Source organism: Suncus etruscus, chromosome 3, assembly GCF_024139225.1.
Source record: "Suncus etruscus isolate mSunEtr1 chromosome 3, mSunEtr1.pri.cur, whole genome shotgun sequence".
Classification (NCBI taxonomy): domain Eukaryota; kingdom Metazoa; phylum Chordata; class Mammalia; order Eulipotyphla; family Soricidae; genus Suncus; species Suncus etruscus.
The window spans coordinates 129,834,860-129,852,453 of NC_064850.1; the positions used below are offsets into that span (position 1 = coordinate 129,834,860).

Sequence of the window (17,594 nt, forward strand, 5' to 3'; positions counted from 1 at the left end):
CTTCATACTCATTTTACTGAAGAATTTTAATAAAAGTATGCATATTTCAAGGTTGCTATTTTTCTCCTTGCATACTGTTTTCATATCTTTGATTCCAGGGTAATTGGGGTGTATTGTTAAGAGTTATTTTTATTTATTTATTTATTTATTTATTTATTTATTTATTTATTTATTTATTTATTAGGTTTGGGTTAATACACAGAAAGAAATATTTTTAAATCAAATAGATTTAAGTCTAAATATCAATTCTATATATTAATGGCTCGGTGACCTTAACTCATTAAACCTCTGTTTTCTTTTTTGTTTAGCTAGAAAATTTTTATATTTAGTTTACAGAATTATGTGGATTAAATGAGATGATAAAAGTAAAAGTATTTCCTGAAGAATCTGGTACATAATAGACTTTAACATCAATTTAATTTTTCTTCTGTATTTTTTCACTTCTTACCACAATTTGAGCATTTTACTTCATAATGGTATAAAAATAACGGGATGAATTCAAAGTCAAAAGAATTTAGGCAATAATGCGAACATAAAGAAAACAAATCATGAGTAGCAAAGACTAGTTTTAGAGCCAAGTAAAATGTCTTCTTCAAATTTTTCTTATCTAATTTTAATTTTAGTTGTTGTAGAGTTTATTTTTTAATTTATTTTGTTTTACCCTTACCCACAGAGCTTTATAAAGATTTTTTTTTATAAAAAATGCATCTATCACAGGGGTTCTTTCTCATTATCTATGCTTTCTTCACAACGGATATTCTCAAGCACTAAAGATAGCTAAAGCAACACTTTCCATGTAGGAATCCTAGGTTCAGTTCCAATAGTACTGCCAAGTATGATCATATACACACACACAAACACACACACACATATATGCACATATGTATGTGTGTGAGAGTGAATGAAAGAGAAAGAGACAAAGAGAGAAGGAGAGAGGGTATCCAAAATGGTACTCAGGAGCCCAAGGGCCTTTCCTGGCAATTTTCAGATAACCAGTTGGTATTTCAATGTGGTAGTTCAAGAGAGCAGTGCTGCTTGGATCCTGAGGTAGCAATGGTTACTGTAGTCATCCTAGTGATGTTTGGGGGTGGGGGTCCTCCAAGGGCTTGTACCTAGTGGTGTTCAGGTGACCATTTATTACTGGGGCTTAAATGGGATCAGCTGCATGCAACATTAAACATCTCTATACTTTCTCTCTGATTCCCAAACAGTTATTCTTTTTTTTTTAAACTTGATTGATTAATTTCTGGGCCACACCCAGTGGCACTCAGGGGTCACTCCTGGTTCTGCACTCAGTAATCACCCCTGGCAGGCTGGGAGACCAAATGGGATGCAGGGAATTGAACCGGGTCCCTCCCGGGTTGGCCGCATGCAAGGCAAATTCCTTACCGCTGTGCTATCTCTCCAGTCCACCAAACAGATATTCTTAATTAAAATAGTTTAATCTAGTTTGAATGTTAGTATGTACTTATGAACGAATTCTTATGCACACTGCATATATCTTATTTTTCTTTCTTTCTTTTTTTTTTTTTAGTTTTTTTGGCCACACCCGGCTGTGCTCAGGGGTTACTCCTGGCTGTCTGCTCAGAAATAGTTCCTGGCAGGCACGGTACCCTTCATTATTCCCCGCTCAATTCGTGAGGCATAACAAGATGGTTCTAGTTATGTGGTTCTGTTTGAAGAAAAGAAAAAAATAAAATGGGGCAAAAATTAAACAAGCTAAAAATGGGCAGAGTCCTTCTAGAGTAGTGGTCCTCAAACTATGGTCCGCGGGGCCACATATTGTATTTGTATCTTATTTGAAAAATAAGGGCCCGGAGAGATAGCACAGTGGTGTTTGCCTTGCAAGCAGCCGATCCAGGACCAAAGGTGGTTGGTTCGAATCCTGGTGTCCCATATGTCCCCCTATTTCTGAGCAGACAGCCAGGAGTAACCCCTGAGCACCGCCGGGTGTGGCCGAAAAAACTAAAAAAAAAAAAGAAAGAAAGAAAAATAAGATATATGCAGTGTGCATAAGAATTCGTTCATAAGTTTTGTTTTTACTATAGTCAGACCCTCCAATGGTCTGAGGTACAGTGAACTGGCCCCTGTTTAAAAAGTTTGAGGACCCCTGTTCTAGAGGCTATAAATATCAATTTGAGAGAAGAAAGAGAAAAAGGAAGAGAAATATAACAATACCAAAAGAAAAATCAAACAAAAATCCAAAAAGCACCGCAGTAATAAAGACAACCACCACACAATAATCACGGCCCTGAAATAAAAAGAAAAGCACAAAAAAAAAGGAAAACAACAAGAACAATAATAAAACCACAAAAAATTATTTTGTGCTGCTTTCTTTTCTTTTTTTTTTTCCTGCATAGGCACAGTAAATGTTGGGGAGATTAGAAAGGAAATTCCCCTGGCCTAAGAGATACAGGGTTTCTCTGCCTTTGAACTATACTGTCATGGGAATAACTACATGTTCATTTACTCTCCCCTAGGTCCTTTTGTGGTGTATGGAAACCTTTTGCTCCATCATGGATGATAAAATCAAACCTCTGTATCTAGAGATCTTGGTATCTGCACAGATCAAAGGATGGCCTAGGATGGTCTTTCTTTACGGTTCTAGAAGTTCTGTTCCATCACTGTTGTTTTAATCAGTCTTCTGTAGTTGGTGGTCTTGGTTTTTGCACTGATCCTAGGATGAAGCCTGGGATGTTTCCAGAAAATCTGCTCAGTTGCAATTGTCTCAGTCAGACCTCTGAAATTAGAGATCTTGGTTGTTGTACAGATCCTAGACCAAAGCCTCTACTAGGGTATTTTTTATTGGTCCCAGGATAAATTCTGCCCCATTATGGTTGTCATAGTCAGTCTTCTGTAGATAGTGATCTTCGATCTTCGCATTAAACAGATTATTTTAAAAAAATAAAAATAAAATGGCTGTTTTTTTTTTTTTTTAATAAAATTTAGACACTTGGATTCTACCACTGGCTTAACAGCTAAAAATGTAAGCCTTTGCAGTTTCTTGCTGGGGGATGAGATGTAGGGCTGAGAGGGTGTCCTTTCGCTTGGGAGCTGGGTGGTGGTTTATTGGGAAAAAAGGTCCGTATCAGTACCTAATAAGTTAAGAACTGAGGGTAAAGAGTGTTAAATAAGGAGGGATATCGGATTGGGATCAGGGTGTGTGTGTGTGTGTGTGTGTGTGTGTGTGTGTGTGTGTGTGTGTGTGTGTGTGTGTGTGTGAAGGGATAGAAGGATTTCTGAAGGGGGAGGGATAGAAAATAGGAGGGGCTATATATAGTTTAGGCATGAATTGTTAAAAATTTAGGTTTGGCACTCAGAGAGAAGTCCTCTGTCTATATACTCATGCTCACATAAAGACATACATCAGTGATCTATTCTTAAGTTGTTGGAGGTCTGATCCTAATAGGATGGGTCTGAGCTCTTAAGAAATGGTTGAATTAAGATAATTAATTCCCTTAGATATAGCTTAGGAAAGAGTAATGGAGACCAAAAAATAAGAGAGAAAACAAAAAATAAGTAAATATAGTAAAAATAAATTAAAAAATAATTTGGGTGTTGGTTTAAGTTTTTTTATTTGATTTTTTAAATTTTTCTTTATATGTTTTTTTTGTAATTTTTGGTTTTTTGTTATGTTTTTCTTCTTTTTTTTCCTTTCTTTTAAATTGTTATCAATAACCTCTAGATGGACTCCTCCTGTTTTTTTTTTTTTTTCTTCTTCAAACAGAACCACATAACTTGTTCTGCCTCATAAATTGAGGGAAAAAAGAATGGATGGTACCAAGACCAAACAGGTATATGAACATTGAAGTAGAAATAAAAAAATGATCAGACTTAAACACCAAATCCAAAGTCAACAACAACAGAATTGATACCCAGCCTACAACTAGTTATTCACAGAGGGGACCACTTATACTAGTAATCCAGGGGGGCAAAGGTGGAGGATATGGGATGCATGCTGGGAACAGGGGTGGAGGGAGGACACCATGGTGGTGGGAATCCCCGATTCAATGTCACTATGTACCTAAAATATTACCGTGAAAGATTTGTAATCCACTTTGGTCACAATAAAAATGATCAAAATATAAAAAAAAGTAAGCCTTTGCATGAGTAGTTTTTTTCATATGCTAAATTGGGTGTTATATTAAGTAATCTTTGTAGTTCTAAAATTCTTCCTTCCTTCCTTCCTTCCTTCCTTCCTTCCTTCCTTCCTTCCTTCCTTCCTTCCTTCCTTCCTTCCTTCCTCCTTCCTTCCTTCGTTCCTTCCTTCTTCCCTCCCTCCCTCATTTTTCTTTCCTTCCTTCCTTCTCTTCTTTCTTTCTTTCTTTCTTTCTTTCTTTCTTTCTTTCTTTCTTTCTTTCTTTCTTTCTTTCTTTCTTTCTTTCTTTCTTTCTTTCTTTCTTTCTTTCTTTCTTTCTTTCTTTCTTTCTTTCTTTCTTTCTTTCTTTCTCTCTCTCTTTCTTTCCTCCCTCCCTCCCTCCCTCCCTTCTTTCTTTCTTTCTTTCTTTCTTTCTTTCTTTCTTTCTTTCTTTCTTTCTTTCTTTCTTTCTTTCTTTCTTTCTTTCTTTCTTTCTTTCTTTCTTTCTTTCTTTCTTTCTTTCTTTCTTTCTTTCTTTCTTTCTTTCTTTCTTTCTTTCTTTCTTTCTTTCTTTCTTTCTTTCCTTCTTTCTTTCTTTCTTTCTTTCTTTCTTTCCTTCCTTTTCTTTTCTTTTTTTTTCTTTTTTCTTTTCTTTCTAAATATGGGTTTCTCCCAGCTGTTGGGGTGGGGAACTGGAGACCACATCCTGAGATACTCATCTTGCCAGACTGGCAGGCAGCAGAGCCCTGAAGGATCTGTCTTCAGCAAGTGATACAAGATCTGCTCATGCCTAAGATGCTCAGGGCCCATCAGGGCTACTGCCATGGTGCTCAAGAGCCATGGCATTACCAAGGATCAACTCAGGATCTTACAGACCCAGGCATAAGCTCTTCCAGTTTTATATTGGAGCTATCTAAATGGCTCCTAGTTCTAAAATTTATTTTTTTTAATTCACAATGACTTAAATACATAACAATATTTTGTAAGTTAGTCAATGCCACAGTCAGTGGTACATACTGACATAGTAGTTGTGTATTGTTTGTGAAAAATACATTCTGGTGATTTTTTTATATTTTATATATTTTTATTTTGTTTTTTTTTTTGAGCCACACCTGGTGATGCTCAGGATTTACTCCTGGCTATGTGCTCAGAAATCTCTCCTGGCTTGGGGAACCATATGGGATGCTGGGGGATTGAACTGCAGTCTGTCCTAGGCTAGTGAGGGCTAGGCAGACACCTTACTCCTTGAGCCTTTGCTCCTGCCTTTTTATTTTAATTTTTAATTGAATCATCATCACATTACATAGATAAAAGTTGTTTATGGCGGCTGGAGAGATAGCATGGAGGTAGGGTATTTGGCCTTGCATGCAGAAGGATGGTGATTCAAATCCCAGCATCCCATATGGTCCCCCGAGTGTAGAGCCAGGAGTAACTACTGAGTGCTGTGGGGTGTGACCCAAAAACAAAACAAAAGAAAGTTGTTTATGATTGAGTTTCAGTCATACAGTATTCCAAAACCTATCTATTCACCAGTGCACATTTCCCACCACCAATGTCCCCAGTTGACACCACCTGCTCCTCCCAGTTTGCATCTATAGCAGACCTTCTCCTTTTCCTCCTCTTCCTCCTCCACCTCTTCTTACTTTTCTTTTTGGAACCATGGTTCAAAATATTGTTACTGAAAGAATGTCATGCACATCACTTTACCTTCTTTCAATAGCTAGTTCTTGTACTGAATGACCATTTTCAACTCTCATTGTCATAGTGGTTTCTCCTCTGCCCTAACTGCACTTCCCTCCTCCCTTCCCTTATGGCAGATTAACTATCAGGATGATCAGTCCTCCTGGCTCTCATTTCTATTGTCTTTGGGGTGTTCCCCCCCCCCCATATTCTTTTTTAGTGATTCTCTTAATCTGGGAGGGCTTTTGGTACTATCCTTGCTCATCAATTAAAATATTTGCAGGATTTGGTGGAGGCATTTCTAAGGGAGTTGGATATTTCAGGAACAACTTAAAAGTGAAAGAATATAAAATATGAACTTTTGGTGAAATACTTTTCCTTGCCTTTTCTTTTTCATTTCTTTTTGGGGGGTGATACACTCAACTGTATTCACGGCTTACTCTTAGTTCTGTGCCCAGGGATCATTCCTGGCAGAACATATGTGGTGTCAAGGATTAAACTCAAGCAATCACTCTAATAATATGACCCTGCATTTTTATTAATATAAGAGTTGAAATCAATTTAATTAATATTTTCTTTCAATTTACATTTTAATCTGTATTTTAAAGAGCTAGGTTTTTATTTTGTTTACTTGTTATGTTTTGGAGCCATACCTGGCAGTACTCAAAGTTTATTCCTGACTGCACTCAGGTATCACTCCTGGTAGGGCTAGGGAACAATATGGGGTGCTAGGAATTGAGCCCAGGATATCTCTATGTAAGGAAACATCCTACCTGTTGTACTATCCTTCTTGCACCTGTATTTTAAATTTTAAAAAGATGGGGACAGCAGAGGAAAACAGAGAGAAAGAACACAGTAAAAATGAAAAAAAATTATGAGCTATGGCTTGGGAATATGAAAAGATGTATAAAATAAGAGGAGAGAGGTGAGGAAAATAGAAGAGATAAGAGTGTCTGAAAGAGAGAGAGGGGAGAAGTGTGTTTGGCACAGGTGGAACATTTGCTATTTTTATCCAGGTGAAATTTAGTTTCAGTAAATTGGAGGGCAGTAGGGGAAAACACAAGGAGACTGTGGGAGGGGTAGAGCAGCCTGCCTTGGTTCTGTACATGTGTGGGATTTACACAATGACACTAATTGTATTTTATTGTTCAGATGCTTCCCTCTTCATTACCTCCTCTTCTCTGTTGTCCTAGGTCTCTGCAGCTGTGTACGTCAGGTTCCAAACTGGTTCCCTTCCTACCTCCTCAGGGCTCAGCACATTATCCCAACTCCCCGTGCTCTCAGGGGTAAGGGCTTGGGTTGTTGTGGCAATGACAGCAGTAGTGACAATTGAAATGGCGAAGATGTCCATCAATTTTTTTAGGCTAATAGTTTCTCATGGTATCTTACAATAAGACAAACACCTAACCTTGACTAGTACTAGTTAAACCCTAATTCAACATTTCAAAAGATCATGTGGACTTTTATAAAAAGAAGAATTATTTTAAAAGCCCCTGTTGAAATGAAAATACTTATTTAAAAATCTCTGTAGATTCCTCTTTCCTTATCTCTCTATTCCATGCTCCCTCAGACATATCAATAGCTTGTAGCTTCTATGTAGATGTGCTTTTCAGAGCTCTTTAATAATATCTAGTATCTCAAGATAATGGGATAAGTTGGGAGCAGGCATTTCCTGATAGTGATATTTAGTTACTGTATTAGTGCTGCAATGTGCAGAAAACACGGCACAGATGCAAGACCATTTCTAAGCTCCGATCCCTCCACATAAATGGTACCTGAAGATACTGGCAGGATCGTTCTTGTTGGCAGGATTCGGACTTCACCATGGCCTGGTCCACATTCACGGAGGCTTTCTGATAAACTTCCCGGGCTCTACTCACAGTCAACGTGGAGGAAGACCAGGCGCTCTTCTTCAGAAGTGGCGTGTCCAGGTTGACAGGCAGGTTGGCACACGTGGAACATTTGATGTCATTGCTGCTCCGGGAGGCCTTGACAGCCTGCTCGCTGATGGTGTTGTAGGCCTCCATGAAGTATTGCGACGCCGAGCGATCTGGGCACCTGCCCACGGTCATCACGCCCGAGGGGGCATGGTAGATGCACATGTCGCTGTCCAGGTTGTCATCCGAGCTCCACCACCCCGGGGAGGTGTTGGGCCGGGCCTTCGGCTCTGCCCGTCGCTCCTTACTCTTGCTGCGCTTGCCATATCGCACGGGCTGCGTTTCATCGGGGCTCGCTTTGCCCCCGTTGATGCTGCCCTTGGACGGCCCCTCCAGGGAGTGCGACTTGGTGAAGAGCTTCTGCACCGAGTGGACCAGGTGGCGGATGCGCCCCGGGCTGTCGCTGCGGTGCTCCAGGGCCGTGCGCTTGTACTGCAGCGTGTGGTAGCCATCGCGGCTGAGAGGCAGCTGCCTCTCGAACTGGTCCAGGAGGTTGGTGGGGAGGCGATTGGGCTTGGTGGCCAGGGTGCGGGGCACCAGGGCGCACTCTTCCTTCAGCTCCTGCTGCGAGGCGTAGTGCCTGCGCGGGAAGGTGCTGCTGGCCAGCGGGTCGCTGAAGGGCCCCACGCACTCAGCTTGGAAGGAGTTGCGCTGAGTGTAGTAGGGGTGGTCTGCAGGGTGATGCTCCACAGGGCTGAGGAGGTATGGCTTCGGGTCCGAGTGGTGGGACAGCGAGTCGCAGGCAGACTCGCAGGTGACTCCGTGATGATGCCTGCGGCTACCCGATAAGCCTTTCATCGCTGATGGGGTGCAGCCGCGGGGTTCATGGACACCCTGTGGTTAGGTTCCAGACCTGTGTCCCGCAAAAACCTGGGGGAAAAGAACAAGAGGGGAAAACGTGGTTAAGGCATTGCTGGGTAAAGGCCGTTCTCTCTCTCTCTCTCTCTCTCTCTCTCTCTCTCTCTCTCTCTCTCTCTCTCTCTCTCTCTCTCTCTCTCTCTCTCTCTCTCTCTCTCTCTCTCTCTCTCTCTCTCTCGATTTTTATTGTGGTAAAAGTGAATTACAAATCTTTCACAGTAATATTTAAGGCACATAGTGACAGTGAATGAGGGGCATTCCCACCACCAGTGTTGTCCTCCCTCCGTTGAATGCGCTGTGCCGCCTTGCTCTGTGCTCCTGGACTGGTAAGAATATTCAGCGCGGTTCTAATAGATGGCCTCACTGCACTGATCAAGAGACGGTTTTCATAGCTGAGCTGACAAGCCAGTCTCGGACCCTGTACAGGTAGGCAGCAGGACTGAAATCTAGTAAGCCTGGAAAGAAATTTGTAATTGGGCCTAAGTGACAGAACAGCGATAGGGCCTTTGCCTTGCACGCGGCTGACCCAGGACAGGTCGGGATTCTATCTCCAGCATCCCAATGTACCCCTACCCTGCCAGGAGCGATTTCTGAGTGCAAGCCAGGAGTAACTCCTGAGAACCCCGGGTGTGACCCAGAAACAAACAAACAAACAAACAAACAAAAACAAACAAAAAAGAAGAAAAAGAAATTGTAATAGTATGAACTAGAATTGAGAAAACAAGCCTCTCCCTGTTTTTGTAAGGCATGTAGGGGTTAAAAGTCTCCACCAGAAACAGGGCCGGTCATGATTGAAGACACCAGCTAAGGATTGGAGATGGAAAAGAAAAACAGGACATTTGCCCAAACAGTAAATCATGAGGACTGACCACAGCAAAACCAGCAACTGACCTGTTTGCAGGATCAGTAGAGAAACTACAACCTAATCAAGGACAGATATGTCAGTACATACCTTTTCCAGTGCCTATGCTCTTTCCCATTAAGTGCAAACTATATAATCCCACTGCAGGCTGCAAGTGGGAGTGTTCTCTAATAAAGACCTCAATTGGTCAAATATGTCTCTACTTCTGACTCTTCCAATACCTTTCATTTTCCAACATATCCCCTTGTTTCCCATTTTTCTAGCAAGGAGCAAGCATACTAGTTTCTTAACTTTGTATTCATGGCAAGATGGAGCACCCAAAAGGCTCTTTGTCATGGAAACTTGCTGATTCCTGCAGATCTAAGAATTAGTTTCCTTTATCTTTCCCAGCACCTGCATACTCACACTTCTTTATGGGATATTTTGGCTGGGGATTCTCCCACAGCTTCCGCCTGCCTTCTGTCACTTGGATACCACTCCGTACAATCCAACACTCAAGTGGTTATGTAAACTCAGGAACTAGTAAGCATTGGGCCAATTTGAGTGCACAAATATTAAGAAATTACTAGCACCTAGTTACTGTAGAATATAACTTTTCATTTTCTTTTGCACGGTTTCCCATGAAAAAATTTTGTTTTTGTTTTCTTGGGGGGGGGGCTATACCCAGCGGTGCTCAGAGGTTACTCCTGGTTCTGTGCTCAGGAATTATTCATGGAGGTGCTCTGGGAATCAAATGGGATACCAAGAATTGAAACCTGGGTGTGCTGACTGCAAGGCAAATGCCCTACAGGCTCTGCTGTCTCTCTGGCCCTCCCATGAAAATAGTTGTGGTAATAATTACAGCACTCAATCATTCCATGGAAATTGGAGTTGAGAAAAAAATATCATGGTGTGGTAAATACAGCAGAGAGGTGGAGAAATCTGACCAGGTATTCTCAAAAACTCCAGAGCCATTAAAAAACAAATCAGCTTCAAACGACTAGTTTGAATATCAGGCATGTCCTTTTCATGGCTTAAAGGTCTTTGGCTAAATTGACTAAAAATTACAAGATGGTCAATAGACTTTGAGGAATTTCTGAGTCCATGGATCAGCTCAGCCTCATAGAGAAACAGTCCAGGCAACTTTGCCTGCGGGGATTTAATTTGTTCTGTGCTCAGGTCATTAGAACATATGAAAGAGTCTACTATTTAATTTTTTAAAAAATTATTTAAATTCTTAGTGACTGGCATTTTTATTGATTTGTATATGGGCCACACCTAAAGGTGTTCAGGGGATATTCCTGACTGTGCTCTTCAGGCTATGTGGAGCAATTGCAGTACTGAGATTCTCTCTCTCTCTTTTGTTTTTTAGTACTGAGATTCTCAAGGCAAGTGTGTTAAACTCTGTCATCTTTCTGGCCCCTTGACTTTTTTTCCTTTGATTGTCCTTCCTTCCTTCCTTCCTTCCTTCCTTCCTTCCTTCCTTCCTTCCTTCCTTCCTTCCTTCCTTCCTTCCTTCCTTCCTTCCTTCCTTCCTTCCTTCCTTCCTTCCTTCCTTCCTCTCTCCCTCCCTCCTTCCTTTCCTTCTTCCCTCTCTCCCTCCCTTCCTCCCTTCCTCCTTCTTTCTACCCTCCCTTCCTCCCTCCCTCACTCTCCTCCTTCTCTTCCTTCCTCCTTCCTTCCTTTCTTCCTCCCTTCTTCCTTCCTTCCTTCCTCACTCACTCCCTCCTTCCCTCCCTTCCTCTTTCCTCATTTCCTCCCTCCTTCCTCCCTCCCTCCCTCTCCCCTCTTCCCTCCCTCTCTCCCTCTTCCCTCCCTCTCTCCCTCCTCCCTCCCTCTCTCCCACCTTCCTTCCTTCCTTCCTTCCTTCCTTCCTTCCTTCCTTCCTTCCTTCCTTCCTTCCTTCCTTCCTTCCTTCCTTCCTTCCTTCCTTCCTTCCTTCCTTCTTTCCTCTACAATATGAATAAGATATCTGAAGAAATATCCTGAAAAGCCATCATGACTTTCTAAACTATGACAAATATCATTTCAAATATTGACAGAGAGACTTAAATAGTTTAACAATAACAAACACCCATTTGCTATTTAATGGAGGAAGACATGGATTTTAGATAAGATCTTGTCTATTCCCTGCTACATATTGTATTTGGGAGCTCCTAACAATGTTGAAATATCTCTATCCAATCTCCTTTCTTTTTTCTTGCCTCAGTTTCCTGAAATTGAATTAAAAAATGCTGGGAGATTTCAATCACAGTCTTTTGAAGTTTTATTTTATTAAATTTCAGTCCCGTGAGTGTAAAGCCTTGTTTACACACCCATTGACCAACAAAATATTAGACATAACATATGCTGGGAACTCTGTAATATTTCGTCAAAAAGTGAATTACCTCTATGCAAAATCCCTTCTAATGGTCCATAGTGCCAGCCTATGAGTCACACCAATTTAGGAAAAGTGAAGGAGCAGGTCAAATGAAAAGACCATTCTATAGACATTTATATCCTTTTTAGAGCAAGTTAAGAAACACTCAGTTAATATTTCCTCTACCCCTTAGACTTTGATTTTTGACTCTGTATCTATTCTTTCCATTTCTCTCCACCACTCAACTTCCTAGCTGCCTTGAATTTGAAGACTGAGAAATTTTCCTGGCTCAATGACCACAGAATATTTAGACAAATGATAATTTGCCTGAAGGAGAATGAAACCAATATAAGAAGAGACTTAAAGGAAAGCAGGATTCATGATATCTGTGAATGAAGAAGAATTTATTTACAAGAAGTTGCCTACTAAATAGACACCAGCGAAAAAAATTTAGTACAAATTAAATCTCTTGCTTGTGAGATTCTCTATAATATAGATCACATTGAAGACAGTCCAATAGAATTTATAATCACATAAAAAGTCTCATGGCTTTAACTGAAAAAAAAAATTTAATATACAAAGTAAAATGAAACAATTGCTTCAAACATTTCTTCAGAGGCTGCAGGGTCTACATAAACTGACAAGAGCTGAGAACACAAATTATAAATGTTTACTCCAAAATGTAGTAGTTATCTGAATAATTTATTCAATACTTAGTTATCTTTATTATGTAAATAGGCTTTCATGTACGACTATGTTACCTGAGGACAAGCAGAGCAAATAAAGAGACTTTTTAAACACCACCAACAATAAATTAAATGAAGCCACTAATGTCAATTTTTGCAAATTTGATGCACACAGTAAGATTTTTTTTCTAAACTATAAGTGGGCTACTTTTAGAATAGTAACACATATTTTAGAAGATAATAAATTGCATAATATATAAATAAGTTAATTTTCCTTCCAATTAATATTTTAAGGATATTAAACTTTTATCCTTCTAATAATGTGGGTAAATAAGGTCATGAAAAATTCACATTAAATAAACACAAATATTTCTCTATGGCCAATCTAGCTTTTGGCCAAGTCTAAATTATAAGACTTAGTACGCTGATTCTTTTTATAGAAAATCCTTTACTATGCCCTATTCTCTTGCCATAGGAACAAAGGTAACATTTATGTTGCTAGATACAGTTGATTCAAAACCTAGAAGATCTGAACAAATGCTGGGGGCACCTACCCTGAAGTTTTTGTTCTTCATTTTCAGTTCTCCAATTCCCCCTTTCCTTATGCTTAAATCTGATTTTGGTGGAAATTATTCCACTGCCACTTCTGCAATACTCTTCTAATTAATGCTGACAAGTGTCTTTGTCTTCTATGGGTATCAACTGCTCCAGCCAGTGGTATGGTTAATAGCATCACTGGGTAGAATGAATTGAATACTTAGGGCTTGGAGCTTGCCTGATGTAGACAATAAAAATGCAGGCAGCACATTCTAACAGTCAAACTACTTATGATGTGTTCAGAGACACATGACTTAGTCATGAAGAAAGATTATTGCCATCTTTTTCATTTTGGAGGAAGGAATCTTTTATTCTCTGACTTAGTTTTTAAGTGACTGTAATTAATAATTTCTTTTAGGTTTTTTGACTATACCCAACAGTGCTTGGGGTTTATTCCTGCCTCTGTGCTTCAGGATCACTCCTAGAAGGCTCGGGATTACTGGGAATAGAAACTATATCTGCAAGAAAAATGAACTACCAGCTGTACTATCTCTCTGACTATGACTATAAATGATTTCTGACAAAAAAAGAAGAAATGTTCTCTTTGCTCTTTTAATAAAGAGGGACCTTTTGAGTAAATATAAGCATTTCTCTGTCTATCGTGATCATTTCTTATTTTTTCTGTTCACTAGAACTTTTAAAATTCTATTTTGCTGCATTCCTAAATCTATTTTAACATCAGGGCCTATATTCTGAGTTTTGGCTTGTAAAATGTGTTGACTGTTGGCAATAAAGGAAATTCTGAGTGTGTGTGCACCAGGGTTTGACAGATTTTTCACACCTGGAGCAGAAAAATTGCTGTACAGAAGATAACTAAAAGCAGAATAATTTAGCACTATTTACTAATTAAAGGTGGACCCAAGCAAAATACAAACAAGCCAAAATTTAGAAGATACTGACCAGGGGAAAATGGTTTTGCAAAGCTGACATTATTTCATTGTGATTTCTGTGCCTGTCTTTATTTATAAGTTCTGTTCCAGACTTTTCTTTAGTGCTTGAGATGCCAGTGAAGGTCTTCACTCTTTCACCTTAGTAAGGATTGAGAAGAGAGTGATCATGACATCTTTTAGAAAGAACAGTATGAAGGATCCTGCTCAGGAGAATAGGGAATATTGCTCTCTTATTTGGAAGACATCAAGAAGAGGAAAATTCCATAAAGTATTTGCAGGGTCAATTCTCCTTTCTGGCTTCTCTCCATCTGCCTATGACCTGCCAATGTCAGGTTATAATATTCAACTGAGGAAAAAGAAAGTATTTTTTTATTGAAGAGTTTAAAGTAGTCCCAGAATAATGATTATGTTTCTAGTGTCCCTAGATATGCATAGGTGACTGATTCTGGCTAATGAAATATAATTGGAAATAGCAGGTTCAATTTATGGAAAATACCTCAAAAATGAAGGACATTATTCTTCTTTATCCCTAACTGAGCTGAAACACAGATGCAAGGTTGTGCTGAACATAAATTTTGTACCTGTAGCAGAAGTTACAGTTTGAGATGCAGCAAGCGCAGGATTAAGGTCCTGGTCACATTGGAGTTCCAGATCAGCCCTGAACATTTACATTATATTTATGTGGGAGAAATAGGTCTTTATCTTTGTCTGGTACATCAGTGCAAGTTTCTTTTGTTCGCACTTACAAGACATCCATTCCTAAGAGAGATGGGTAGTTGAAGCTAAATCCTTTGTAAGCTATCTGAGTTCATAGTTCTTTTTTTTTTTTTTTTTTTGTATTTGTTTGTTTGCTTGTTTTTTTGTTTTTGGGCCACACTCGTTTGACGCTCAGGGGTTACTCCTGGCTATGCACTCAGAAATCGCCCGTGGCTTGGGGGGACCATATGGGATGCCGTGGGATCAAACCACTAGTGCTGGCAAGGCAGACACCTTACCTCTAGCGCCACCTTTCCGGCCCCGAGTTCATAGTTCTTTATTTGGTAAGGTGGTACAGCAGCATGAGAGGTTTAAACCAAACAATTACAAGTTATACCTATAAAAATTCTCTGATCCTAGTGAAAGAACAAATTTAGGGGTGGGAAGGCAAGAAGATAAACAGGAAGCAATTATTTCTTGCTTGGGCAGTTCAAACGTTCAAGGGAGAAGACTAAAAGGGAGAAAGAAGTACCCTCTCCAAACTCCAACGGGGAGTGTAACCTGTAGTTTATGGTGATATTGTCTCCTAGTCCACCCCTTTGTCCCATCTGATTTCACCATAAACCAAACACACTTGGCACCTTTTCTGGACAGAAAAAAATTCTGTGCAGGATGGATGCCGATTTTAATTTAGCAAGTTTTTCTCTTTACACTAATAAATCCCAATTCTTTGTAGAATAAAGAGCAATATTACATTGAAAAGACAAGCTTTTAAATGTAAAATTATTTTTTTTCAAAAATAATGACTCTTATTATTACACTTCTAAAATCATAAGTATATCTTGAAGCATATTAATATGAACCATTCTCTTATTCAGTGTAAAAGAAGCAGAAAAATAAACAGAGGGGAAGACTTGAATTAATATCGTTAAGACATGATTTTGGGATTTTTTTTCTGGCTTTCTGAATTTGAGTACTATTTGCATTTACGTTATAAGACTTCCCCTACTTGATAGATTTCACATTCTATTTGCTCAGAATCATACAAATACAATTATATTACCTTTGAAAATAAGCATAGTTTGAAATAAACAATAATGTCATTCATGATGCAATGTTTAATTAGCCATTTTATATAGTAGAATGCTGATTTTTTCAGTAACATTAAATATTATCCTATCATTTGTAGATTGTGAGTATATTTTTATTTAGTCTGTTCCTACAAATAAATTACTTTGGAATATCTTTTCTTTTTTTCAAAGATATGGTGTTATACAAACATGACAAAACAACCCTGACCTTCTCCAACTTGATCACACTAGATAGTAGAGTTACAATAATCTTGGTCTACATTAAAATACTATAATAAAATGAAAGTTTCACTATGGTTTTTAGAAATAAAGGGCAAAAGGTGCTATCTCTTGAGAAATGGTAAATAAATCCTCATTAATATTGGAATAGAGTCATTGTAAAATATTATCTGGCTTCAAACAGAATTTTTGTGGGGAAATAATTGAAGCAGTATGTTATAAGAACTCATAACATTATTTTGGATTGATAAAGGAGAAGGTGACTTATACAGATCTTAGAGATGTATCCATGGGATTATTTTAGTTTGGGTTTATAGGAGATAATCTGATTACCTCTGTTAAGTCTCCAGATGGATATCTACCCGTGGGAGTCTATAGAGAATGTGTTCACCTTAATCAGTAATGACCAATAACTCTTCGGAAGACACTGAGGGCAGGGGCACATCTAAAAAGTTATACGTAGAATTTTCACAGAAAAGAGCAAAAGCCATTATTAATGTATATATTTAAAAAAATGAAGAATACATCTAAGTCATTGTTAGGAGAAAGAGATGATAGAAAAATAAAATAAAACAAATGATGATAGAATAAAATATAAGAGATAAATTGTCAAGCATAAAGAAAAATGCAGAAACTGTATCAGGAAAAAATGCCACAATTCGCCTTGGAGGGTGAAGGTAACCTCTGATGAAATATTTTTCTTATATCTCTCTAATTTACTGAATAGTATTAAAAATATTATAGTATGTTCAGGAAAAGAGGTACATAGCCAGCATAGACACACACACAGAGCCTGGATCAAAAGCTTTTCTTCTATAAATTCTCTTCTTTTATATGAGACTGATTTTTGTACAAATTAACTGAACAAATCTATTACAAAATCTGTGTCACTAAGGACTGAGACACCAACTACCTATTGTGGCTCCTTTCATGGTAGCTATTCAACTGACATCTGCTTTTGATATTTTTCCACTACCCCCACCATTACCTGGGAGAGAAGAGAAGGGGAATAATTTAACTGGTCATTTAAATTTTACTAAAATGTATCCATCCAAAATAGGTATTGGGAAAGCTAGGCTGTGAAGTAGTAAGTCATAAATGAAACTTCCCAATTAGGCAACTCTTTCTTTGACTCCATACACACAACAATGCTGTCTTTAGGACAGCATAGTTCTCACTAAGGGCATGTGATCATGGCCAGAGGCCAAGAGAAGCCTAAGGGACAGGAAGCTGCTTGGCTCTGGACCTAAAGAAATCCAGTGATAGAGCAGCAAGCCGCAAAAAAGTTACAGGGTTCAAGCTGCAGATTTAAGACCAGAAATATACTGCCTGAAAACAATTTAGGGACAAGACTGGCTGTAGTGCACTGAGCATACAGATCACTTCCGCCCTAAGTTTTATATTTTCCTAGACTCCATTTAACTTTACAATATATCTTACATTTTGACTCAAAGCAGAGATCTCTATGATTTATATTTCGTCCCTGTCTCCAGGCACTCTATCCTTTACACAAGCAATCCTAGACCCATGTAATCTTCACTATACATTGAGTTCTCCAAAGCCATCACATTTTGTGCTATCAGAATATGAACAAGTTTTTATTCACTCCTCAAGAGGAGGCCCAAATCTAGCCTCTTCTTCTAACATTCACTGTGCCAAAGA

The 17,594-nt window shown here is 38.9% G+C and overlaps 1 protein-coding gene across 2 annotated transcripts in view; it reads right to left on the reverse strand.

Moving 5' to 3' along the window:
- DLGAP1 (DLG associated protein 1) overlaps positions 1 to 17,594 on the reverse strand; it is an 882,390-nt gene that overhangs the window by 351,744 nt on the left and 513,052 nt on the right. For both annotated transcript variants that reach the window (XM_049770001.1, XM_049770002.1), the window contains exon 4: positions 7,534 to 8,565. In XM_049770001.1, the coding sequence (XP_049625958.1) occupies positions 7,534 to 8,493 (960 nt within the window). In that variant the 5' untranslated portion in view covers positions 8,494 to 8,565. The remainder of the gene's footprint in view (positions 1 to 7,533; positions 8,566 to 17,594) is intronic.